This window comes from Carassius auratus, chromosome 14 (assembly GCF_003368295.1).
Source record: "Carassius auratus strain Wakin chromosome 14, ASM336829v1, whole genome shotgun sequence".
NCBI lineage: Eukaryota > Metazoa > Chordata > Actinopteri > Cypriniformes > Cyprinidae > Carassius > Carassius auratus.
This window is the reverse complement of record NC_039256.1, coordinates 17,500,276-17,525,421: the sequence shown is the minus strand read 5'-3', so window position 1 is coordinate 17,525,421 and position 25,146 is coordinate 17,500,276. Positions and strand designations below refer to the sequence as shown.

Here is a 25,146-nt window from a genome sequence, read left to right as displayed (position 1 = left end):
TTATTATTCTGGCAACAAACACAAGTCAGTTATTATTATTATAAATATTATTATTATTATAAATGTCTAATGATTGATTCCATTTTTTTTCAAACTGCCGACCTGAAAATTAAATATGGTTGCATGACAGAGGATCAATTATTATAATCAAGTTATCTGACAAAGTGTTGAGGTGTCCCTGAAATGTACAATGAAGTCAGCTAATGCTGGTAAAAACAGACTATGAGTAGGCATTTCTTTTTCCTGTGTGGAAGTGAGGTGACCTTGAACGTCTGCTGCAGGAAAACAAACACCCACCTGGCTGTCATGTCCTAAAATACAGAGGCCTCTGAGACCCACATGTCCTGTCTGAATTCCAGGCAGGCTGAGTCCTGATTCAAGAAGAAGAAAACAATTCCAACAGGAAAGCTTTAACAACGAAGGCAAGAGTTGCAAAGCACCAGGAAGAGACACTCTGTCCCCTCGGTCATCACTGAAACCGACAAACCAGACCAGCAGTCATTTTTTAATGTACATAACACATCCTTCCCAGCCGCAAGAGACTTTTGAGCATCAGAATAATCACATTGTTATACACAGTCACGTCACGGAAACACAGTATAATAATATAAGGCACCGATTTGCCGCAGGGATAACTGAAATGGATAGCATGAAAGAACGTTAATGTTGATTCTAAAGGAATGATTAAAAGTGAACTGTCATGTCATTCCAAACCTTCCAAAACACTTCAGTATCCGAAGAGGCTTTATTGTTCTCTCTTGTCCATGTAAGGTATGAATGGAGCTGTTTTGCAAAAGAACCGTCCATAAATGATACACCAAAGTTGTTCATGCAACTTTACGGATTTTGTAGTTTTGTGTAGGATCATGGTCAAATTTAGGTCATTATTCACTGATTATTTTCCACGTCAGGAAGAGTTTGTACCGCTGTAACTGGACCGTTGAATGAGTTGAACTCAAAAATTAAATCATGTGATTCGTGAACGAATCATTCAAAATGACTCAACCATTAAAAAAACACTCTGATTCTTTTAAAGATTTTAATAATTAAACCTTAATTTCATGTTAGTTTTTTTACAAGCAGAACAGATGAATGATCAACTATATTAATATATCTATTGAGTTGTAGTAGTAAACCGTTTTTTTTTTTTTTTTTGGAAAAACGCAATTACCTATAAGAAAATAACTTGAATTTTGTCTGTTATTTCTAATGTTATTTTGCTAAAGCAATGGACAGTTTTCAAATGATGTCAATTTTATCGTGACAATTTTATCGTGACTCGTTAGTTCAAACCATAGACTGTAAAAAAAAACGCACGTGGAGCGCACGTGAAAGGCCTCTTAAAGTTAGCGCACACAAAAAAACTTGAGGGTATATTGAATATTACAGTATTCACAAAACATATCATCTCTCCTGTTATCTCCCAATAAGTAAAGTAATAAATTCGCTTGTTTCTTCTCTGACATTATTCGAGCTTGCTAAGCTTGTCAAGTTCTCTGAGAACTCCAGTCTTGTATGATTAGTATGTAAAGATAATTATGTAAATTTAAGGGTTTGTGATTGCTGGTATCAACCACACAGTCCACATCAGTTCCTCGTGTTCAGATTTGCTCCTCCTGTGTTTGGCAGAACATGAGATGCAGAAATGCAGAGGCCAAACTGACTTTGATCCAGCCAACCTTGTAAGAGTTAATGAGCAGTAGAGATGTTATCCAATTTGTTGAGGGACATCTGTTTGTGCTTTTCGGTAACTTTACAGATGAATATAGAAGACTCTGGCAAGCAGGGAGGTGAGGAGGAGGAGTAAAAAATGATTTGAGAAAGAGGAAGAAGAAGAGGATTCTGGAAAGCGACCACGCTGTGCAGCTGCAGCTTGTGCAGGCAAATGTCCAGCTAAAGCATGACGGCAGCTTCTCATTTTAGCACCACCTGCTACATGTAAGCAATTTTAAGGGAACAGGAAGGTTTCCTGCCATTAAATCATGTCAAGCTAATGACAATGAACCATGACTGTGATCAACAAGGTCAATATTCAGAATCTGACTCTGCACAGAGAGCCACGAAAGTCACCATCCATTAAGACAACAGGGTCATCAGTGTCAAGCTTGTGTTAGTTATGTAAAACTGCAGAGTTTTCTCTTCTTGCGAGAGAGCTTTTGGCTAAAGCTCCTTCCTCTGCAGGGATTATTTTAGTTGGAACTAAATTCATGACCCATGATTCAGTACTGCTCTTGGGCTCAAGCACCAGGAGAATTAAATAAAAAAACACAAAAACAAAAGATTTGATGTCTGTGTATATAATAATCTAAAACAAGTGTAACACTCTCACATTTGACTTCCATGGTGTTTTCTTTTTTTTCATATGACCACCTTAAACTGTTTGTTACCAACATTCTTCAAAATATCTTATATGCTCAAAAGAAGAAAGAAACTCATACAAGTTTGGAACAACTTGAGGGCGAGACATTTTTTGGATGAACTTTAAGTGTTTTATGTACCATAGACACATTAACAGATAGGTTTGAGTGTTTTCAGAGTATTTCTGTCTTTAGCTAACGTCACTGAGCATTTTGTGCCATGCTTTTTCACTCTTCATGCAGGACGCCAACTTGGGGAGTAGAAACTGCTGAACTATCTCCATTTATAGACATAATATTTATCTTACCGAGGACTGATGAACAGAAAGCTTTCAGAAATACTTTTATAATCCTTTCCAGCTTTATGCAACAATCCTCGAGTTTTAGCTGTTGTGAGATCTCTCGTTTGAGGCTTGGTTCACATCAGGCCACGCTTCTTGTGAACAAACTCAACATTTGTAAGTGTTTTATGACGACACCTTCAATCCCATCTCATTAGACTCAATGGTTAGTCTTTGGAGAAATCATTAGCTGAGAGATTCACATTTCAATCAAGACATGAAAATGCATCATAGTGTTGTGATTTAGCTGCAGACTACAAAGCAGTTGCAGACAATGCATAAATTTGTACTCCTCCTGCAACTTTAATAGCTTAGCTCCTGAATTACTATAAAAAAAATAGCTACAGGCTTTGTGGTTTGCATGTCTAATGGGAGGCAGATTGACTTGTCTTCTTGTAGAATAGGAGCTCAAATATATTGTTCTTGAAGTGACTCAAATCTTCCATGCCCCTGGTACTGCCTTGGACACTAGCCTGCATATATCAGTCATTCATTGAGGAAAACGTGTCCAGACACATCTTTTCATGTTGATCAGCATCTTTGTGCAAATTCCACTTTCATTTACAAGAACTGAACTGAATGGGAACTCATGGCTGAGGAGCTTCATCAACTAATCAAGCTATAAATGCTTAGTCAGTCTAAATCAACAATATTACATCCACACACCAGGAGATGTAAATCTAGGGCTGTTAAGATCCTCAAAGACTCCACCCACCCTGGAAACTCCTGTTTAATCTGCTACAGTCAGGCAGACGCTTCTGCAGTCTGATGGCAAAAACGGAGAGGCTCAGTAGTTTCTTCCCTTACACCATCAGACTACTAAACATGGACATTAAACACATTGCACTTGAGAAACTCTGGAAGTGTAGGGTTACCCAATAACTCTCTGCACACCGCACTTTTTTTGAGATAACACATTTATTACTGACACCTTAGGCTTTCCGTAGACTACAGCAATGATTAATGTTCCACATGCCTATAAAAATAGGATAACTGGATATAAAATGACGCTGGTTAAAGTCATTGCATTTCGCATATCCAAACATCTGAAGTCATTTCCAGCAAAACCACAAGCCGGTTACGAAACTGGAGAAAAGTGCCCCCTTCTGGACACGATTAACACAGCGAACATCAAGTAGAAGTTATTAACGATAATCACTACAACAAAAATTTGTTTGCATTTGCAGTTTCACCAGGTTTTTATTCATTTTTACTCATACAAAAGTGTATTTTTCTAATTAAAAAAGACAAATGTATTGATTTCTTTAAAGAGAAATGGTGACTTCTCTTATTTGCTTCCTTATTCTGTTTTCAAAACTGGAAATACAAAGGAAGTGATGTCCATTGTAGGCTCTGTGCTTTCTCAACTGTTTCAGAGGCTTTGAATAACTGAAAACTGATGATGTGTAATTTTGGCATGTCCGCCACCAGATGTGTTGTGGTATTTCAGATGTCCTCTAGAGGGAGCCTTCTGCCACTCTCTTAAACAGTGTCTGTCTCTGTTGGGAGGTCATGTTCTCAGATGTCTCCAGGAGATTGGTCACGATCAGCGTCTGCTGAACGGTCTTTGCTTTCACCCACACTCTGCCATTCATCCCAACAACCAGCTCAAAGGGGAAGATCTTCTCCAGGTCCTTTATGATTTCACTCTGAGGAGCCAGAAGTCTGATGGAAAGTACAACCACACATTCTTTACTTCAGCTTTGTAGGCAAGACACTACAGGCAAAACGATTTCATGCACTGGTCAATTTAAAGATTTTGGATTTTCATAATGTGCAAAATACACTTATTTGAATTCAATTACAACAGCCATTTGGGCAAAATAATTTCACTTCAGTAGCACAAAAACTTAATTTTAAATGTATTTTTCCTAAATACATGGTAAAAAAAAAAAAAAAAATCTTCTTTTCGGGCTGTTGATTGTATTGAGTGATAAATAAAGCGATATCAAAAATTCTATCTGTAAAATCCTTTGGCGTTAATATGACAACAAAATGAAACGATTTTGAACCCAACATTAATCAATGTTCAGATGTATGCAAATGAGCGAATATTGAATTAGATATTGCATCATTTGCATTTTTAAACTACATTTCAGAAACTTGTAATACAAAAAAAAAAAAAGTGTTTTCAATCTGAATGTAAATTATCAAATAGGACAGTATGGGAATATAGAACTGTACTTCATTTTATTTTTACCCCATTCACCTGGGGTGTCTCGCTTTTAAAGTTAAGCTATGAAGTATATAGATTTTGAAGCTGTATTACATGGACAAATCACAAACCTGCGCACGAGTCCCAGTGATACTTTAAAGAGCAGCCCATCAGCTCCAAACACCCCCATCCCGTTGGCCCTGCCACAGCTGTCTATACAAACCAACTCGGGCTCCATATCTTTGTTTGCAATTGTGAACTGACCATACACCAGATCTCCAACCTGCAGAACAAATCCACACATTATAATTGTGTACATTCATAATAAGTGCTCTTAAAGAAATAACAATACAGGTGGGGTCTGAGAGTGTTTAAAATATTTGAGAAAGTACCTGCACATTAGGTCTGTTCCTCTTGGTTGCTCCCTCAAATGCTAGGTATGAAAGAGATGCCTGTTCACTTCCTCCCACGTCCACTTTGAAGACATCTCCAGACTTTGTTGTCACAATGCCGATCACACTTTCACCTTTGGCTGGTACATACTGGAAAAAATATAAGGATAATAAGAACTATTTAGCTATGCTGAGTGACAGCTTGCTTTGGAAAAATTTTAACTTTTTATATTCATTGTTAAACTGTATTTAGAAAAGTATAATAGTATGTAATAGTATAAGTATAGCCATGTTCTGAATATAAGGAGCATTTTATTGAGAAAAAAGGAATAATGCATTAAACATTTTTTTTTTTTAATAATACAATTACAAAATGTAATTTCAAACAGAACAAACATTAGCGGAGCTAAAATAATAAGTGCACGTAAAATATTGGTTTACTGGAGTGAGTCCAGTTCCTCACCCGTCTCTGCTGAGAGTCTATCCAGTACATATTTGGCTGTTTATGGCGCAAAATTCCACTTTTACACACTCGAACTTCCTCTCCGTTTCTCCGGAGCCCTGGACCGCATATTATCTTTTCGGATTTGATAGAACCATCTCCAGATTCAGGCAGCCTGAAAGAGAACACATCTCCTGGTAAAAGCACTTCACCGATTTTCTCTTTGAAACAAGCATGTATGGTGTCCATTGCTAAAAAGCAACGTGAGTGCCCTGTGTTTGTGTACTTCCGGAACCGAGAAAAGCTCGTATTGTCAAAATAAAAGTTTAGAACGTTTTCGATTAGAAATACAATTTTGAGAGTATGTTATTTTAAATCACTTAGCGATTAGGTAATCGATCCAACCATTAAAAAAGTGTAAACAAACGAACAACTAAATACTGTCAATAACAAAATGATAAAGCCATTTAAAAATATATCTAAAAATATTAAGAATTTAAAATATTAAGAAAGTGTTGACGCAACAACCAGTATTTTACTAACAGAAGCAAATATGATATGATAAAGTTCATACATTTGTAGGGAGTCCTATAACCTATTTTACACTTTTTTTTAATCAAAATCTTATGAGGCAGTTCCCTTGTCACTTCACAAACTACGCTAATGAAACCAGTTTGGAGGAAAATAGATTTAGGACCAATTTAGAAATATTGATTATTCAAAACTATGTGACATTAACAGATATTATATTACGTTTAAATATTTTTTTATTACATTTGACGGCTGAACGCCAGACTCCACCGGAAATGGGTCGAGGGGACTTTTGTTGTAGTTTATTCCCGTTATGGCGGAGCACTCGGAGGCAGAAGGCATTGGCCTGGCCGCCAATAGGTGTGGATTTTGAATTATTTTTCATACACCGGCTAACACAAACGATCAGTTATAGTAAGCTTCAGTTTTAACTTAACAGTACACTTAATAACGTTTCGCAGTTGGTTAATATGAGTCTCTTTTAAGCCTCGTGAGGCCAGTTGGGTCGTGGACAATGAAAGCATCATAACGGTATACGGATGAATTATTTTACGTTGTTATGTCTCGACTTTTTAAGAGCACTTCAAGTTACAAATGAATGTTTTTAGACATAAATGCGTTATATAAAGTTTATTATGGCACATCAGGAAGATTTAGTGGGCGTTACGGTTCGTAAGAATGATTTCTGCTGCTGTGTTGATTTGCTGTTATGTTTTTTTTCTGCAGCAGTCGTTGTGTGCTGTATGGATACTATTTGTTCACAAGTTTTATTTTTTCGCTCCATTAGCATGGCTCAGCATCCAGCAATCCGTTTCCCTGCCGCTGCCCCTCCACCCGTCAACCCCTCCACCCGCAGGCAGCCTTTACTGAGCACCCCAGTGCCTCCCTTTGCGATGATGAGGGGTCCTCCACCTCCAGCCCGGCCGCCCTTCGGACGAATTCCCTTTGACCCCAGTGTGCCCCCTCCCATGGGTGCCCCTCCTTTACAGGTATGAATAGTACTTCAGATACCATTTCTCAACTTTATTTTAATTGGGATGTAAAGAAGAGGTTGGAAATCGGGAAGGTTTCATTGACACCTATGACTTCTTTTTCACTTTAAGAGACCCCCGTTTATGCCTCCACATGGAGGATCCATGCCACCTCCACCTGGCATGATTTTCCCTCCAGGAATACCACCTACAGCCTCTCCTACTCCTCCTTCCCTGCCCTCTGCAGAAGAGATCTGGGTGGAGAATAAGAGCCCTGAGGGCAAGGTATGACTTCTAATTCTTCGTGGGTTGCATTCCAGTCCTTTGACATGGAGAGTTGTGATTTTATTTTCTGGAATTCTTTCTGTACAATGTTCAAAAATATTGATTTTATTAAACTGGTAAACATTTGTAATATAACAATTTTTTTAACTGTTACTTACAATTTAATGAATCACTGTCGAATAAAAGTACTTCAGAAAGTACTTCTTCAGAAAAACTTATCTTTAGGACACTAGTGTGTATTATAAATAATTAAATTATATTTTGTATGTATTTATAAATAAACTAAAGATTCGGGAGTAACTGCACAGGCTATTGACCGTTTGCAGAGAGCTTGATTGGCAGACGAATTGACCAATCAGAAAGGGGATATTATGTGCTGTCGCTGCTATCCACAAGCTTTCAAACAGCTACAGCTAGTCTCCATAGAAATCCATTTTAAAACGGGATAAAAAAAAGATTGATTGAATTGAAACTTTTTTTTTTTAATAAAGCTACAAAATTGCCACAAATCTGACAAGTGGAGTGGAAAAACTTTTTGATGTTTATTTGAGGAGAGTTTGACTCCTAACCATAACGTTGTGGGTTTTGAGTCTGGGGCCAACATTAGCAAGGCACCGAACCCCCAAATGCTCCCCGGGTGCCACAGCATAAATGGCTGCCCACTGCTCCGGGTGTGTGTTCACTGCTGTGTGTGTGTGCACTTTGGATGGGTTAAATGCAGAGCACAAATTCTGAGTGTGGGTCACCATACTTGGCTGTATGTCACTTCACTTTCACTTTTATGTTTATTTTGTGCTCTATGTAAACATGAAAAGACAGTCGGTACACGTATTTGAACTAAGGCAATACAATGATCTGTCATGACACATTAAAGAGCCACAAAACAGTCTATTGTTTGAATTTCTTTAAAAATGAAATTTGAAAGCTGAGAGTCCTGAGACCTTGTTTCATAGTAGAAGTAACCTGCTCTGTATTGTCTGCACATTGTCAGTTTCCTCTTTGCTCTGCAGTGTACTTTTCACCTTGTGAGAACATGATGTGTAGTGTGAGAGCGGCATTGTCAGGCCAGGGATAGCAACAGTAACTAAGGTGGGCAGGTCTTTGCAAATGGTCAGTTGATAAGATATTAAAAATGATATTTTAAATGAGAAATGAAAGCGTAATCCATTGGATTTTGCATAATTTGCATTTTTGAAGTTCACTATGCATTATACACGGTGCACTGTTGCATTGTTACACTTCTTGCTTGAAACAATTAGATGATAACATAAAAATATATTTGCCTTTTTACAATACAAACAGCTTGATCTCCTGTCCTCATCTGTTTACTTTTCCTATTATTTAGGTGTATTATTATAATGCACGTACGAGGGAGTCATCCTGGACGAAGCCTGAAGGAGTGAAGGTGATCCAGCAGGCTGAGCTGGGTCCAGTGATGCTGAGCCAGGCTGCGGCGGTGGCGGCAGCAGCAGCCAGCGGAGGTTGCACTGGGCCTGGTCCATCTGTCAGCATCTCAGCTGCAGCCAACAGCACTACAACCACACACACCTCCACAGTCATGAGCTCCAACTCCTCTCCCAGCACCACCGCAGCTTCACCTCTCCTCCCAACACCTGTGTCAGGTAAATGTCATTACAACCAACGACACCTCTAAGCAACAGCTTTTATGAGATTTCATTTGTTGACCAATAGCTTATAAGCTTTTTGGGTCAGAAACAGCATTCTGGAGAAGCTTGTTCCATTCCCCATTTGTTTGTTTGTTTGTTCATTTTGTCTCAGAAGTTGTTTTCGGTCAGAAATTGTTTTGTTCCCCCTATTTGCTTTATTTATTTTTGTTTGGGTGTCAGAAGTTGATATTAGAAACACATTCTGGAGAAGTTTTTGCTCCCCATCTATTTACTTATTTTTTCATCTTTCAGAAATAGTTTTGGATCAGGATTTGAGCTTAATTTTTGTTCCTCATTTGTTTGGTCATTTATTTTGTCTTTATTGTGTCAAAAACTTATTCAGGGAAAAAAAAAAACATTTTGTCCCCCATATTTGATTTACTTTTCTGGGTGACAAAAGTTGTTATATATAAGAAACACATTCTGCAGAAGTTTTTGTTCCCCGTTTATTTGTTTGTTTCTGGGTGTCAGAAATTGTTTTGAATCAGGATTTGGGCTTAATTTTTGTTAGCCATTTGTTTCTTTTATGTTTATTTTGTCTGGGTGTCAGAATTAGTTTTGGGTTGTGGAGAAAGTTTTGTTCACCATTTGTTTGTTTATTTTATCCGAGTGTCAGAAGTTAATCTTTGATCATTCTGCACCCAATTGTTTGACCTGTAGCCCATGATGTCGTGGAGATGCCGTCAGTTGTAACCACAGCTCCCAGTGCAATGGCAACCCCAGTAGCAGCTGTCAATCCTCCGACGGTTTCCATGGCAATGACTACAGGACCGCCAGCTCTGCCGGTGGCATTGTCCCATGCTGTGCAACAGCCCGCTGATCCAATGCCAGGATTCCCTCCTGTCATGGTGCCACCCTTCAGAGTGCCCCTGCCTGGCATGCCCATCCCGCTGCCCGGTAGGTTTGACCTTTAAACTTGTCGAATCATCTGTATGTACCCTTTAAAGAATTCTTCTGCTCTAGTATGCGACTGCCTTTCTCTCCTTTGTTCCTTGTCTTTCTGTCTTTTTCACCCTATCCAATGCATGTCTGTAGTTTTTACTGGAAACTAGGCTCTTAATAGATGCCTGTTTTTCTTCACTGCTTACAGTTGCCGAGCATCTTTAATGAAATTGTATGACAAAAATGATTCTAGAAAGCAAAGCAAGCTCTATTGTAATATATTCAATATAAACGTAGTCTTAACTACTGCATTAATGTTGCAGAAGTGACATTCAGTGTTCTATAGATGGCAGTAATCTGCCGTTTTCGTGTGCACTTATTGTCAAGCAACATTGGCTGACAGTAATGTCTAATTTGAGTTGAATATAGATCAGCTAGCACTGTAGAAGATACTGTAGTGTTTTCATCATAAATGATGTAGTATTTGCCCTCCTTACACCTGGAAGCAGTAGTTGACATATGTTTGTGTCTTTTCCAACACTCTTTGCTTGCTTATACGTTCTTTCAGGTGTAGCAATGATGCAGATAGTCAGCTGTCCCTATGTAAAGACTATCTCTCCTACCAAAAACGGTAATTCCCTTCCCTGTTATGGCATGTTAATAACGGTTGTGCATCTTTATCCTTTTTAAATGTAATAATTTCCCATTGGAGGCCCCTCTGTTTCTTACAAATGAGACATAGACTCACTTCGCTTTTTCAGTTGTTTTTGACTTAACATTTTGCTTAGTTGGTGTAGATCTGTTTTTTTTTTCCACCTCTGAAAACTTGTTACAGTTGAGTTGTAGGCAGTAGATAATAAACTGCGATATCTGTTGTGATTTGTTGCAAGTAACTGTGTTCCTACCTTGTGTCCCCTTTTTAATGTTTTGTGTTGGTATTGTCTTTGCATGCATTAGTCCCATTGAATGTTTAGTTTTTTAAGATATTTTGTGCTGTAGTTAAATCATCCAACAAAGATACGTGGTTTTTTTTTTCAGTTTCTGACATTTTTTTCCTTTTTTTTGACATTATGTTGTAAAACTATGTAACTAATGTAACAATGCAAAAGCATAAGTAGAATGGAAGAGAAGAGCTACCTTTCTTGAACCGATTCTGACTTTGTGTATGTTATATTAAGGTATGCTCCCTGGCATGGCACCACCTCTGGTACCCATGATGCCTCCTCAAATGGCGATGGCTGGGCCCTTAGGACTGCCTGGAGCTCTGAGTACATCTGACTGGACTGAGTTTAAAACCCCTGAGGGAAAGTCCTACTACTACAACAAACACACACAGGAGACCACCTGGGACAAACCAGAAGAACTCAAAGAGACAGGTTAGAAACTGGGACAAAGAACAACACAAGGGCAATTACCCTTGGCATGACTTTATAAAAAAATAAAAAATATATATTAAATATTAATTACCAGTGACATTTTCTTTTTCAATACTGGTGTTGTGCTAAATCTGTTAAATTTTTTTTAATGTTACAGTTTAAGATGAATGCTGAAATGTGCAAAGATGGTTCTAACACATAATTTCCAGTCACTATTATATATGTATTCTTTCAACTGTTTTCAATACTTCCTGATTTGACAGTTGCTCTTCTCCATGTCTCCATAACAGAAAAAGAGAATGAGAAGATCAAGGATGCAGCTCTCGACACGATTGATGCTGAAATCATGGAAATGGAAGAAGGAAGCCCAAAAATCGATCCACCAAAAGAGAAGAAAGAGGTTGTTAGTGGATCTAGTTTTCTCAATTGTTGTGTGTAACAACACTGTTTCTGACATAATCTGTGTTATTCCTAGGAGCTGAAAGAGGAAGAGATGACAGAGGAACAGAAGGCAGCTAAAAAGGCAAAGCCTATTGCAACCACACCTATTCCTGGCACACCATGGTAGGCTGCTGCTGGTTTATTTGATTTGCACAAATAAGATCAACTATATTTTATAGACGAGTTTTGATATATGAAGACATTTAGAGCTTTTGGATGCGGGCTCTTTGTAATGCATTTACCTGTGCCCAATGCTTATGCATATGTGATTCAGGTGTGTGGTGTGGACGGGTGACGAGCGAGTGTTCTATTACAACCCAACCACGCGTCTGTCCATGTGGGAGCGGCCGGAGGAGCTGGTGGGACGGGTTGATGTTGATAAAGCGATCCAGGAACCTCCCCACAGAAGAGGCCTGGACAACAGCAACAAACTAGGTAAAGGTCATCTCCATGTTGCATTTAATGTTAAATCTCTCTCGTATTAAGTGTTTTGACTTTTTCCGTAGAAATTACAGATTGTTTGTGTTTTTCAACAAATATTTATAAAAGGATCAAAATAATGCTATATCCAAACCATGTGCAATATACACATTTTCCATAATCAAGTAATTGATAAAATATCCAGTAAGCAGATCAAAAGTATCAATAGAGAAGCCGAAAAAAGAAAAAGTGCCATAGAAATAACTGCTTACTATTTGAATATATTTTAAAATATAATTTATTCCTGTGTTCAATGCTGAATTTTCTAAATCATTCTAATATTCTGATTTGCTGTTCAAGAAACATTTTTTTTATTATAATTCGCAATATTTAGTAAATGTGTTTTTTTTTCTTGATTGTTTGATAAATAGAAAGATCTAAAGATCAGCATTTATCTGAAATGAAAAGCGTTTCTAACGTCATACACTATACCATTTTGTTGGGGAAAGAAATTATAGAGATTAATACTTTTATTTAGCAAGGATGTTTTAAATTGATCGAAAGTGATGATAAAGACATTTATAATGTTACAAAAGTTTGTTTGTTTAATATTTTTGGTCACAAATTTAGCAATTTTAGGTGCAGCCTGGAGCCCTGCAATAGAGCAAATTTGACATTTGTCTCAGGGCCACACCTACTGTCTGCATGTCAGCTGTGAGCATGAAGCATTCTCTATCCATGTCAGACCTTCATTAACTTGTTAATTTTATATATATATATATATATATATATATATATATATATATATATATATATTTATTTATATATATATATATATATATATATATATATATATATGTGTGTGTGTGTGTGTGTGTGTGTGTGTGTGTGTGTGTGTGTATGTATGTATGTATAATGTTGTATACTTGTCCAAACCTTCTGTTGCGTGTTTGTGTTTTCTGGGACACAGTCTTAGCTAAGGAGGAGCAGGAGTTTGCAGTAACAGAAGACTCACCTGACGATGAACCCAGCAAGGCCAAGAGACGAAAGTGAGAATTTTTTAAAATGTGTATTAAGAAAGTAAAAACTCCGTTTTGACTTTTCAGAGGAAGTTGCATAAACTTCTTCGTCTCTCAGCACTTGAAGGTAGTTTACACAAAGTAAAATGCTAATGAAATGAAAACATAAAATATTCACCAGCATTTTTTTCACGCTTTCAGATTGGATATTCAAATCAAGTAAACAGCATCTGATTCTGAACAATAAAAAATGTGTCTGGTCTAAATAATAAGAGATGATATTATGGGCTGTGAAATAAGTCAAATGCTTAATTTGTTTTGTGCGATTTCATGCCAGAAGTTCAGACTTGTTGTCAATAGGCTGGTTTAGGCTTAGTTGCATATCTTCTGACTGATTTGTTGTTTTGTGCATTAGGATAGAAGAGAAGAAGGAGGCTGACACAGAGAAAGAGGCAGCAATGGAGGCAGAGCTGAAGGCAGCACGTGAGAGAGCCGTGGTACCTCAGGAAGCTCGGATGAGTCAGTTTAAAGACATGCTGCTTGAGCGAGGGGTAAGAAACTGACATTTTATACATTTAAGTAAATAGATGCATTTGCACACAAACTAACTTGCAAAAGTCTGTAAGACTGTATTTTTTTAAATGAGCACAATGTCCATGATAAAACCATTACAATGAACTCATTTATGTTAAAGGATCAAGGGAATTTAGATTTCTCTTTGATCATTTCAAACAGAAAAAAGTTTTCTTATTTGGAATATTTCACTTTATTACTGTTGTTTTTTTCTTCTGTATTTTGATTAGATTAGATTAGATTAGATTCAACTTTATTGTCACTGCACATGTAGGTACAAGGCAACGAAATGCAGTTAGCATCTAACCAGAAGTGCAATAAGCAGTAAGTACAGAATAAAGGTCTATAATATGTACAATAACTATACAGGTAAGTATTATGGACATAATTTACAGATATTAAATACTATATGCACGATATACAGATAGGTGTACTATGAACATACTATACAGATGGATTATGTAAAAGTGTATGTACACTATAGGCAGAACTATGAACATAATTTACAGTATTGCAATGGACAGTAAAGTGCATAGAAAATATTACAATGTGCAAATGGATTATACAGTGTTCCTGGATGAACAGACAGTAGTGCAGGTAATAAGTTACTGTTTTTGCTTGTTGTGAATAAATAAATAAATCAGTCAGAGTGTTGAAGAGGGGGAGGAGTCTATGTGTGGTGTGGGGGGTGTTGAGGGGTGTCAGAGGGCAGAGTTCAGCAAGGAGACAGCTTTAGGGAAAAAGCTGTTCCTGAATCTTGTGGTCCTTGTCCGGAGGCTCCTGAAACGCCTCCCGGAGGGCAGGGGGTTAAACAGTCCGTGGTCAGGGTGAGAGGAGTCCTTCAGAATGCTGCGAGCTCGACGTAGACAGCGTTTCCTCTGGATGTCCTCAAGAGCAGGAAGTGGTGTCCCTGTGATGCGCTGGGCAGTTTTCACCACCCTCTGGAGTGCCTTGCGGTCAGCCACTGAACAGTTCCCATACCAGACTGTGATGCAACTAGTCAGGATGCTCTCGATCGCACACCGGTAGAAGTTAACCAGGATGGATGAAGACAGCTGGTTCTTCTTCAGTGTCCTGAGGAAGAAAAGGCGCTGGTGAGCCTTCTTGACCAGGCTGGAGGTGTTTGTGGCCCAGGACAGTTCCTCCGAGATGGTGGTTCCCAGGAACTTGAAGCTGGAGACACGCTCAACAGCCAGCCCGTTAATGTGGATGGGGTCATGCGTGCTTCCATTCTTCTTCCTGAAGTCCACAATGAGCTCCTTGGTCTTATTGGTGTTAAGGAGCAGGTTATTGTCAGCGCACCATGTGGCCAGGTGCTGTACCTCTTCCCTGTAGGCAGTCTCATCGTTGTCACTGATGAGGCCAATCACCGTGGTGTCATCTGCAAACTTAATGATGGAGTTGGATCCATGCACAGGCTTGCAGTCGTGGGTGTAAAGGGAGTAGAGGAATGGGCTCAGCACACAGCCCTGTGGTACGCCAGTATTAAGTGTGATGGTGGTGGAGTGGGTGTGACCTGACCGAACATGCTGAGGCCTGTTGGTCAGAAAGTCCATGATCCAGTTGCAGAGGGAGGTGTTGATGTCCAGGTCTCCAAGTTTTGTGGTCAGCTTGGAGGGAATGACGGTGTTAAATGCTGAACTGAAGTCAACAAACAACATCCTAACGTACGTGTTGTTATTGTCCAGGTGTGTGAGTGCAGAGTGCAGCACTGTGCATACTGCATCCTCTGTGCTCCTATTTCTGCGGTAGGCAAATTGGTGTGGGTCCAGTGTGGGTGGGAGGCAGTCTTTGAGGTGTGCTAGGACCAGTCGCTCGAAGCACTTCATAATGATGGGTGTGAGTGCTACGGGGCGATAGTCATTCAGGCACGTTGGGGAGGAGTGTTTCGGTACTGGCACAATGGATGTGGACTTAAAACATGTTGGCACAGTTGCTTGGGTGAGGGACAGGTTGAAAATGTCTGTGAAGACCCCTGCAAGCTGCTCTGCACATGCCCTAAGCACACGTCCAGGAATGCCATCCGGGCCAGCAGCCTTGCGTGCGTTGATCCGGCTCAGTGCAGTGTGGACATCTGTGGAGGTGAGTTTGAGAGGTTGGTGGTCTGAAGAGGCTGAGATTTTGGTGGCGATCTCCTTGCTGTCGCTGTTGAAGCGAGCATAAAAGTCATTTAGCTCGTTAAGGAAGGAGACGTCCGTGACTGTTGGTATGGAGTTGCTTGACTTGTAGTCACTGATGATCTGGATGCCCTGCCACATGCGTCGGGGGTCAGAGTTGGAAAAGTGTTCCTCTACCTTCAGCTTGTAGCAGTACTTGGCCTTTTTGATGCCCCTTTTCAGGTTAGCCCTGGATTTACTGTAGGCCTGAGCGTCGTCTGACCTGAAAGCAGTGTTGCGGGCTTTCAGCAGAAGTCGCACCTCCTTGTTCATCCATGGCTTCTGATTAGGGTATGTTGTTATCTGTTTTTCTGTTGTTACACTGTCAATGGTGGAGTTGATGTGATCCAGTACAGAGGAGGTGTAGATATCAATGTCCGTGTGAGAGCCACAGGCAGCCTGTGAAGCAAACATACTCCAGTCAGTGTGTTGAAACCTGTCTTGAAGTAAAGAGTCTGCTCCAGTTGGCCACACTTTGATGGTCCTCACTGATGGCTTCACACGGTTGATGAGGGGTGAATACTTAGGGGTGAGAAACAAAGAAAGGTGATCAGACTGTCCGAGGTGGGGGAGGGGGCTCGCGATGTAAGCTCCATTGATGTTTGTATAAACATGATCCAAAGTTTTGTCTCCTCTGGTGTGGCAGGAAACATGCTGGTGAAATTTGGGGAGTACTGTTTTTAATTTGCAGTGATTAAAATCACCCGCGACAATAAAAGCAGCCTCTGGGTGAGCAGTCTGTTGTTTACTAATGGCTGCATGAAGTTCGTTCAAAGCAAGCTTGGCATTAGCATCCGGTGCAATATAGACTGCGGTTATTATGGTGGAAGTGAACTCCCGTGGCAGATAAAAAGGTCTACATTTAACCATGAGAAACTCTAGGTTAGCTGAGCAGTGTCTCCCAACAATGACAGTGTTCGTACACCAAGCTTTGTTGACATAAATGCACAATCCACCACCTCTTGTCTTGCCGGAGTCATCTGCCGTTCTATCTGCCCGGAGCGTGTAGCGTCCTGCTAGCTCAATAGCATTGTTGGGTACGTCGCTGTGTAGCCATGTTTCCGTGAAAACCATGACATTGCAGTCCATAAGTCTCTTACTGTGGGTGATGCGGAGTCGTAACTCATCCATTTTGTTCACCAGTGACCGCACATTAGCGAGGAAAATGCTGGGTAAAGAGAGCCGGAGCGGTGTTAGCTTTAGCTTGGCTCTTAGACCTCCGCGCTTCCCCCGCCTTTGTTTACGATCTCGACGCCGCCTGCGAGCACTTCCGCCCGGCCGGGTAGAGTGCGAAGCCTCGGTTGTTCTAGCGATCTCAGGGATGAGTCGAAGATTGGTGATAAAACTGCTGGTAAAGTCCTCACCGATATCCAAAAGCTCCTGTCGGGTGTATGATGTTAAAGCAAAGCTGTTCAGTACGAACAGACCCGAGATGAGCAGGAATAATACTGCAAAATTGCAAAAACTGGAGAGACGCTGAGCCTCGCGATGTGTTCGCGCCGCCATCTTGGTCATCAAATAATTGCTGCTTTGGCGAACTTAAGAGACTTTTTCGAAGACAAAAAATAAGAATGATCTTACTGACCCCAAACTTTTTCTTTCATTAGTACACACTAGGTTTAAATCAGTGCATACTAATGCACTTATGTAATTACAAAGTCAACACAAAATAAAACTTATTTTACTTATGCTTATGCTTATTTGTTTCATCACAGAACGGCAGAGTGATTTGTCTGGGCACGATCCTGCAGTGCAGTTTATATATTTATTTTCTGGTCTTAAAGGTTAAACCCATCATTTGTTTAAGCTACGGTTCTCATTAAAATAATCACCTGACATTTTCAGGTGATCAAAGAACCACTGATCAGTGGAGTCTTGCATCTCCCCCCCTCTTGGCAACAGATTTGATGTTTCTACTATGAAATATGGATAAACGCATATGTCGTTTATGTGATGGAGATCCCTTTAAGTCTGTAGAAGAGAGATATGTGCCCTTTGCCACGCCATCCAATGCCAAAGATGAAAGGCACATTTCCAGTCAAAGGGTCTCATCATCAAGGCAAGACCCCTTCCCCCTCTCCTCCTCCTCATCCTTGGACCCCCACTTGTCTGAGAGGTGCCATACAGCAGCATATACAGTCATCACTCGAGTAGACGAGCTGCCCGTTCACCCCCATCTAATTACACCTCTCTCATTACACCAATTAGCATGGTGGGAAAAAAAAGGGTTGGAGGCTGAGAGATAGAAGCTGAGGACCACCTGTGGGTGTGTGTCATTCATTAGGGATGGTGGGATGGAGGATGAAAAGCAGTGGGCTCACACACCCTGACTCCGGCGCCACAGGAGGGGGACACGCTCAGAGGGGCTCACCTACTCTTCTCGTTATAATGGCCCTAATTAAGAGGAAGGAGGGGTTGAAATGGCTCTATGACTCTTTTTCTCCATCTCTAAACATCTTATTTTTTAACAGGTCTCTGCTTTCTCTACCTGGGAGAAGGAGCTTCATAAGATTGTATTTGATCCACGTTATCTGCTGCTGAATCCCAAAGAGAGAAAACTGGTACACACACACTCACACACTATACCATGACTCGACCATGTCAACAAAAATTAAACCAGATTGAAATCAGTCTCCAAATATAGTGTACATGTCCCTACTCGTCTCACGCCACTGTGAACACTCTCCAGGTGTTCGATCAGTATGTGAAGACACGTGCTGAGGAGGAGAGGAAAGAGAAAAAGAATAAAATCATGCAGGTCAAAGATGACTTCAGGAAAATGATGGAGGAAGCTAAACTGGGTGTCAGGTAAACGCTTGAACCTTTAAGTCACTAAGGACCGTCTGGATAAACCTAATTCATCAGAGCTGTTAATAATGGTGTTCACTTACTTGGTGTTTATCAGAAATAAGCCAAGTAGGTTATGAAATATTAAACCATTTTAAAATGTTGGGCTTTGAAAGGTGTGCCGTTCAATGGTTGTCCACCTGCATGCTGACATAGACAAACTATTTAAAAATAGCAATAAAGCATTGTGTGAACAACCTCTAAGGTTCCTTTTTGTTCATTTACCGGTAATGTTTTTTTCTGCTGTAACAGTATAATGTTTATGAATTAACTTAATTTGGGGTCTGTTCACAACAAATATTGACATTAATCAAAGTAAGTAAAATATTTGCAGAGAATAAATATTTTAGTGGAAACGGTGCTAGATTTTTTTTTCAGGATGCTTTGATGAATAGAAAGTTCTAAAGAACATCTTTTTATAGATCTAGAAATCTAAAAATGTCCCTATTGATCAATTAAATGCACCATTGCTGAAAAAAAGTATTAATTTCTTTAAAAGAATTCTTGCTCACCTTAAAATTTTGAACTGTAGTGTAATTAATTGTATTAAATATTTTACTGATTGACATCCCTAATTCAATGGTAACCTGTCATTTTTATTTCTGTAGTTCTTTTTACAAGTTATGATATTTCAAAGCAACTTGGGCAAAGAAACATATCCTGAAGCCCTTGGTGAGTAAAGGCGACAGTGACAAGAAAAGAAAAACCTATAAGATGTTTAGGTAGTGGAGAGAAAAAAAGCTTTGAGAGGAACCCATCCTTCTTTTGCATTGCTATGAAAGTAAATATGCTAAATGCATAATCTAACAACAGGGACTTTGCCGTCTTCACAGAACAACATTCAGCGAGTTCGCTGCCAAACACGCCAAGGATTCACGCTTTAAGGCTGTTGAAAAGATGAAAGACAGAGAAGCCATTTTTAATGAATACATGATGGCCTTCAGAAAGAAGGAGAAAGAAAACTCAAAGAATCGTGGAGAAAAGGTGAGGAGATGAAGTTTATATAGAACTGTTACCTTATTTTACCAACAGAGACGTCAATCCTATTAAACTTTCAGGAGTGCTTTTTGTTATTTAACTGACATTTAATACAATAGAAGCAAGTGCTCAATGGGTGCACACAGTAGAACCAGGACCCCCTACACAGACATTATTATACAATGGATGTCTCTTGGTAACTTTTGAAAATACTTTACATTTATTATCATGAAATACACTGCATGTCCACAGACGAATACACTCGCGGACGGAGACCAAGAGACTGTGACTGTCTGTTAGTTGTTCATGTGCTGTAATCTGCCCTGATGTTTTGTCCACACACTTGCTGTCTTTGTGGCTAGGGTTAAGTGCAGAGCGTCTGGGCTGATTGCATTTGGCAGCTAAAGGTCAGCAATCAAACATTAATGCCAGTGAAATGTCATCTTTGTGGGGGGGCCATAGGTTAGGAGGGAGTGTTCACCAGGTGGGGTTCACCAGAGGATGCTCGTCTAATTCTGGGATAATCAAAACATATTAACAATAATCAGTTGTTTAATCACAGTTTTTTAAGTAGTGACTCGTTGGATCTGGACACTTTATTGCGAATGTATAGTTCAGAAGTGAAGATAGATTTTCACAGAATCCAACAATATAAGTAACTAATTCACTTGCCTTGTTCAAAGGGGCAGTAGTGGTGGGAAATTAGTTGTCATGATCTCATGTGGGATTTGAACCACCATCTTTTTGTCTAATAGCCTAGATCTATGTAGTTTATATTTGAACTGGTGTTCCTGCACTCGTATGTACTGTGAACATGTCTCTCTTTGTTCATCTTCGCAACACAAATTATGATATTTTGATATAATGATGTCTCTTCTACCTTTCTGGTTGTTGAACGTGTTAGTCGTGTTGCTGTCTATGCAGGATCAGAAATCTCTTTGATTTCATCAAGAGCATTTTGTGTTCCAAAGATGAACAAAGGTCTTATGGATTTGGAACAACATGAGGGTGAGTAACTAATGACAGAATTTGTATTTCTGGGTGAACTATCCCTTTAAAGGTCTTCAAAACTTTCGTCCATACTAAAGAAAAAATTGGATCAGGTTTGATTTTCTGTGTTTTTGCATCTGTACCAAGCATTTTGATAGGAAAGGATGACAAATAAAAAATAAAAAAAAACATTTTGGGGACTGATTGCAAGGACCTTGAGCCCCAAAACCCTATAGATTAATGTTGCTATTTAATATCTTTAAGGTCAAGCAAGACTTTTTTGAGCTCCTGTCAGATTACCATGTTGATGGTCAGCAGCGCTGGAGCAAAGTGAAGGAAAAGATGGAGACTGACCCTCGCTACAAGGCTGTGGAAACTTCTGGAGCTCGAGAAGAACTATTTAAGAACTATGTGGAGCGTCTTGCCAAGGTTAGTGAAGCTGCTTCACTTTACACGGTGCCAACCCAACAAATGATAAATACCATTTTAGATATGCATGAAATTATAGGGCTTTAGAAATAATAAATACTTTTATTTAATGGATAAAAGATAAATGTAAAAAAAAAAAAAAAAAACATTGACAACTCAGCCTTTACTGTCATATGATCTTAATGCTCCTCCAGAATCCAAACTCTGAGAAAGAGAAGGAGCTAGAGAAACAGGCCCGCATAGAGGCCAGTCTAAGGGAAAGAGAGCGCATGGTGCAGAGATTTCGCTCGGAGCAGACCAAAGAGATTGACCGTGAGAGAGAACAGCACAAGAGGGAGGAGGCCGTCCAGAATTTTAAAGCACTCATGTCTGATATGGTAATAGAAAGTGTTTCAGTATGATTTTATCATGCCAAATATACAGTATTGTTCAAAATAATAGCAGTACAATGTGACTAACCAGAATAATCAAGGTTTTTAGTATATTTTTTATTGCTACGTGGCAAACAAATTACCAGTAGGTTCAGTAGATTGTCAGAAAACAAACAAGACCCAGCATTCATGATATGCACGCTCTTAAGGCTGTGCAATTGGGCAATTAGTTGAAAGGGGTGTGTTCAAAAAAATAGCAGTGTCTACCTTTGACTGTACAAACTCAAAACTATTTTGTACAAACATTTTTGTGAATCACTAAACTAATATTTAGTTGTATGACCACAGTTTTTTAAAACTGCTTGACATCTGTGTGGCATGGAGTCAACCAACTCAGCTGTTATTCCACTCCATGATTCTTTAACAACATTCCACAATTCATTCACATTTCTTGGTTTTGCTTCAGAAACAGCATTTTTGATATCACCCCACAAGTTCTCAATTGGATTAAGGTCTGGAGATTGGGCTGGCCACTCCATAACATTAATTTTGTTGGTTTGGAACCAAGACTTTGCCCGTTTACTAGTGTGTTTTGGGTCATTGTCTTGTTGAAACAACCATTTCAAGGGCATGTCCTCTTCAGCATAGGGCAACATGACCTCTTCAAGTATTTTAACATATGCAAACTGATCCATGATCCCTGGTATGTGATAAATAGGCCCAACACCATAGTAGGAGAAACATGCCCATATCATGATGCTTGCACCTCCATGCTTCACTGTCTTCACTGTGTACTGTGGCTTGAATTCAGAGTTTGGGGGTCGTCTCACAAACTGCCTGTGGCCCTTGGACCCAAAAAGAACAATTTTACTCTCATCAGTCCACAAAATGTTACTCCATTTCTCTTTAGGCCAGTTGATGTGTTCTTTGGCAAATTGTAACCTCTTCTGCACATGCCTTTTTTTTAACAGAGGGACTTTGCGGGGGATTCTTTAAAATAGATTAGCTTCACACAGACGTCTTCTAACTGTCACAGTACTTACAGGTAACTCCAGACTGTCTTTGATCATCCTGGAGGTGATCATTGGCTGAGCCTTTGCCATTCTGGTTATTCTTCTATCCATTTTGATGGTTGTCTTCCGTTTTCTTCCACGTCTCTCTGGTTTTGCTCTCCATTTTAAGGCATTGGAGATCATTTTAGCTGAACAGCCTATCATTTTTTGCACCTCTTTATAGGTTTTCCCCTCTCTAATCAACTTTTTAATCAAAGTACGCTGTTCTTCTGAACAATGTCTTGAACGACCCATTTTCCTCAGCTTTCAAATGCATGTTCAACAAGTGTTGGCTTCATCCTTAAATAGGGGCCACCTGATTCACACCTGTTTCTTCACAAAATTGATGACCTCAGTGATTGAATGCCACACTGCTATTTTTTGAACACACCCCTTTCAACTAATTCAACTAATTGCCCAATTGCACAGCCTTAAGAGCGTGCATATCATGAATGCTGGGTCTCATTTGTTTTCTGAGAATCTACTGAACCTACTGGTAACTTGTTTGCCACGTAGCAATAAAAAAATATACGAAAAACCTTGATTATTCTGGTTAGTCACATTGTACTGCTATTATTTTGAACAATACTGTAATATCTCAGTCTGAAACCTTAATCTTAAATCTAACAATGTAAAATTGTCATTAAAAAAATTTTCTGCATGTGACAGGTAAAGACATCTGATGCAAACTGGTCAGAGACACGTCGGACCTTGAGGAAGGATCACCGCTGGGAGTCATCCTCACTGCTGGAGAGGGATGAGAAAGAGAGGCTCTTTAACGAGCACATCGAGACCCTCGCAAAGAAGAAAAAGGAGCAATTTCGCCAACTTCTGGATGAGACGACCTCGGTACATAGTGCCCTGATGCCATTACCTGGGTCATATGTCTAACTCTGTTTAATGTCAGTTAATCTGTTGTCAATCTCAAATTCTTTCCTCTACATCAGATCAATTTGATGACATCTTGGAAGGAAGTGAAGAAACTCATTAAAGAAGATCCCAGATGCATCAAGTTTTCCAGCAGTGACAGAGTAAGGCCTGTCTTTAAAAAAAAAAAAAAAAACAGGATTGTATTGTACTCTAGTCAAAAAGCAGTCATTGTTAAAGCTATAGAGTAAATCTTTGTTCCTGCTGTTCACCTTTTCACCATAGAAAAGACAGAGGGAGTTTGGTGATTACATCAAAGACAAGTACATCACAGTCAAAGCAGACTTCCGAACTCTTCTGAAAGAGACCAAGTTCATCACCTACAAGTGAGAAGCTTCAAATCTGTGATCGTAAAATTCTAGATTATAATTTTACAATATAAAAACAATTATTTAGTAAGATAAACGGCAACCTTAACAGCTGTCCTTTTAATATATAGTTCTTCTGACTCATTGCATGTCCTTTTTTGTGTCTCCAGATCACGTAAGTTGATGCAGGAGTCAGAGCAGCATTTGTCAGACATAGAGACGATCTTGCAAAAGGATAAAAGGTACCTGGTTCTGGACTGTATGTCAGAAGAGAGGCACAAACTCCTCATGGCATATGTGGAGGAGCTGGACCGCAGGGGACCACCTCCACCTCCCACTGCCTTTGAACCTGCTCGACGCTCCACTAAATGATAACATACCTCACAGATATTTTTCCACTCCTTGAGCCCACACTACCACCGTTCATATTATTGACTTGCAGAAATGGTAAATCACTCCAGCTCAAAGGTTCTACTTGACAAACCTTTCAAAGGGAATGGTCCATACTCACTTAGCTCACGCCACAGAGAACATCATGGGTTAGTGACCAATCCGTTCAGCCAAGCATAAGACATGGCATAAGTATTTGGACCAGCTGTAAGGTTTTTTTATGATGCATTTCTAGGTCATGTCCATAAGGAGCCAGTGTTTTCATGTTCTTACACAAACTCTTTATCCGTCCATTCAAGGGTTAAAGCCACATTAGATGCTCATTGGTGATTGTAGATTCCGTCATGTGTTTGGGTAATTTTCCTGGACATCATCTGGAGTTGTGACCACCTGGTGCCTGCCAACCATTTTTCTCAGCTCTAGCCTCTGCAATCTCAAATTGTGAGCAATTCCATCTTACATCTCTTGCTCCGATCAGTGATTTGCTGAAATTGGGAGAACCTCCCAGTTTTGTGACCATTTTTGGTGACTTTAGTCACCCACAGGGATATTCAAGAATTATAAAAGCCTCTCTGTGTATATGTAATTTTAAACGACAGTTGGGGTTAATGTAAAATTTTCTAGATGATGAATATATATGGATATGTATTCAATAGTTCGTTTACAATGTTACAACTGACCGTATGAGCACTAGCAGTTGGCCATGTCAACTAGTCCTACGGTTTAATATAATTGTCCAGATCATGTTTTTTGCTTTATGTACAGTTGAAGTTTGAATAAAAGCAGCCATTTCTTTTTTTTACTTCTGTGACTGGATTTTTTGGACTGGACATTTTGCAAGGTGTG

General features: G+C 39.5%; 3 protein-coding genes across 6 annotated transcripts in view; 2 read left to right on the top strand and 1 right to left on the bottom strand.

Moving 5' to 3' along the window:
* The window catches only part of LOC113113858 (RING finger protein 44), a 1,123,463-nt gene that overhangs the window by 668,613 nt on the left and 429,704 nt on the right, over window positions 1–25,146 (top strand). The window lies entirely within an intron of this gene.
* On the bottom strand, window positions 3,607–5,981 carry exosc3 (exosome component 3). Its single transcript, XM_026280386.1, has 4 exons — window positions 5,709–5,981; window positions 5,246–5,395; window positions 4,985–5,136; window positions 3,607–4,363 (listed from the first exon to the last, which is right to left on the bottom strand). The coding sequence occupies exons 1-4, from the start codon at window positions 5,934–5,936 to the stop codon at window positions 4,156–4,158; spliced, it is 738 nt and encodes a 245-aa protein (XP_026136171.1). The 5' UTR covers window positions 5,937–5,981; the 3' UTR covers window positions 3,607–4,155.
* Window positions 6,503–25,097, top strand: tcerg1a (transcription elongation regulator 1a (CA150)). Of its 4 annotated transcripts, XM_026280345.1 has the most exons (22): window positions 6,525–6,578; window positions 6,705–6,749; window positions 7,006–7,207; window positions 7,322–7,474; window positions 8,820–9,096; window positions 9,802–10,038; window positions 10,592–10,654; window positions 11,202–11,399; window positions 11,690–11,799; window positions 11,875–11,963; window positions 12,115–12,275; window positions 13,231–13,309; window positions 13,695–13,830; window positions 18,480–18,569; window positions 18,698–18,816; window positions 19,689–19,839; window positions 21,088–21,252; window positions 21,447–21,629; window positions 23,345–23,524; window positions 23,623–23,706; window positions 23,828–23,928; window positions 24,081–25,097. In XM_026280345.1, exons 3-22 carry the CDS (start codon window positions 7,007–7,009, stop codon window positions 24,280–24,282), a joined length of 2,979 nt encoding a protein of 992 aa, XP_026136130.1. In that variant the 5' UTR covers window positions 6,525–6,578; window positions 6,705–6,749; window position 7,006; the 3' UTR covers window positions 24,283–25,097. The 4 variants fall into 4 exon arrangements, with proteins under 4 accessions (XP_026136129.1, XP_026136131.1, XP_026136130.1 ...); XM_026280344.1 differs by lacking the exon at window positions 6,705–6,749 and having other exon boundaries at window positions 6,503–6,578; XM_026280346.1 differs by lacking the exons at window positions 6,705–6,749; window positions 10,592–10,654 and having other exon boundaries at window positions 6,503–6,578.

Coding starts and splice junctions, on each gene's coding strand:
- tcerg1a (XM_026280344.1), top strand. CDS start 6,532: ATGGCGGAGCACTCGGAGGCAGAAGGCATTGGCCTGGCCGCCAATAG. Junction 18,570..18,697: donor ATCCCAAAGAGAGAAAACTG/GTACACACACAC, acceptor AACACTCTCCAG/GTGTTCGATCAGTATGTGAA. Junction 19,840..21,087: donor CAAAGAATCGTGGAGAAAAG/GTGAGGAGATGA, acceptor AATATCTTTAAG/GTCAAGCAAGACTTTTTTGA.
- exosc3 (XM_026280386.1), bottom strand. CDS start 5,936: ATGGACACCATACATGCTTGTTTCAAAGAGAAAATCGGTGAAGTGCTT. Junction 5,396..5,708: donor TAGACTCTCAGCAGAGACGG/GTGAGGAACTGG, acceptor TATTTTTTCCAG/TATGTACCAGCCAAAGGTGA. Junction 4,364..4,984: donor TCACTGGGACTCGTGCGCAG/GTTTGTGATTTG, acceptor ACTTTCCATCAG/ACTTCTGGCTCCTCAGAGTG.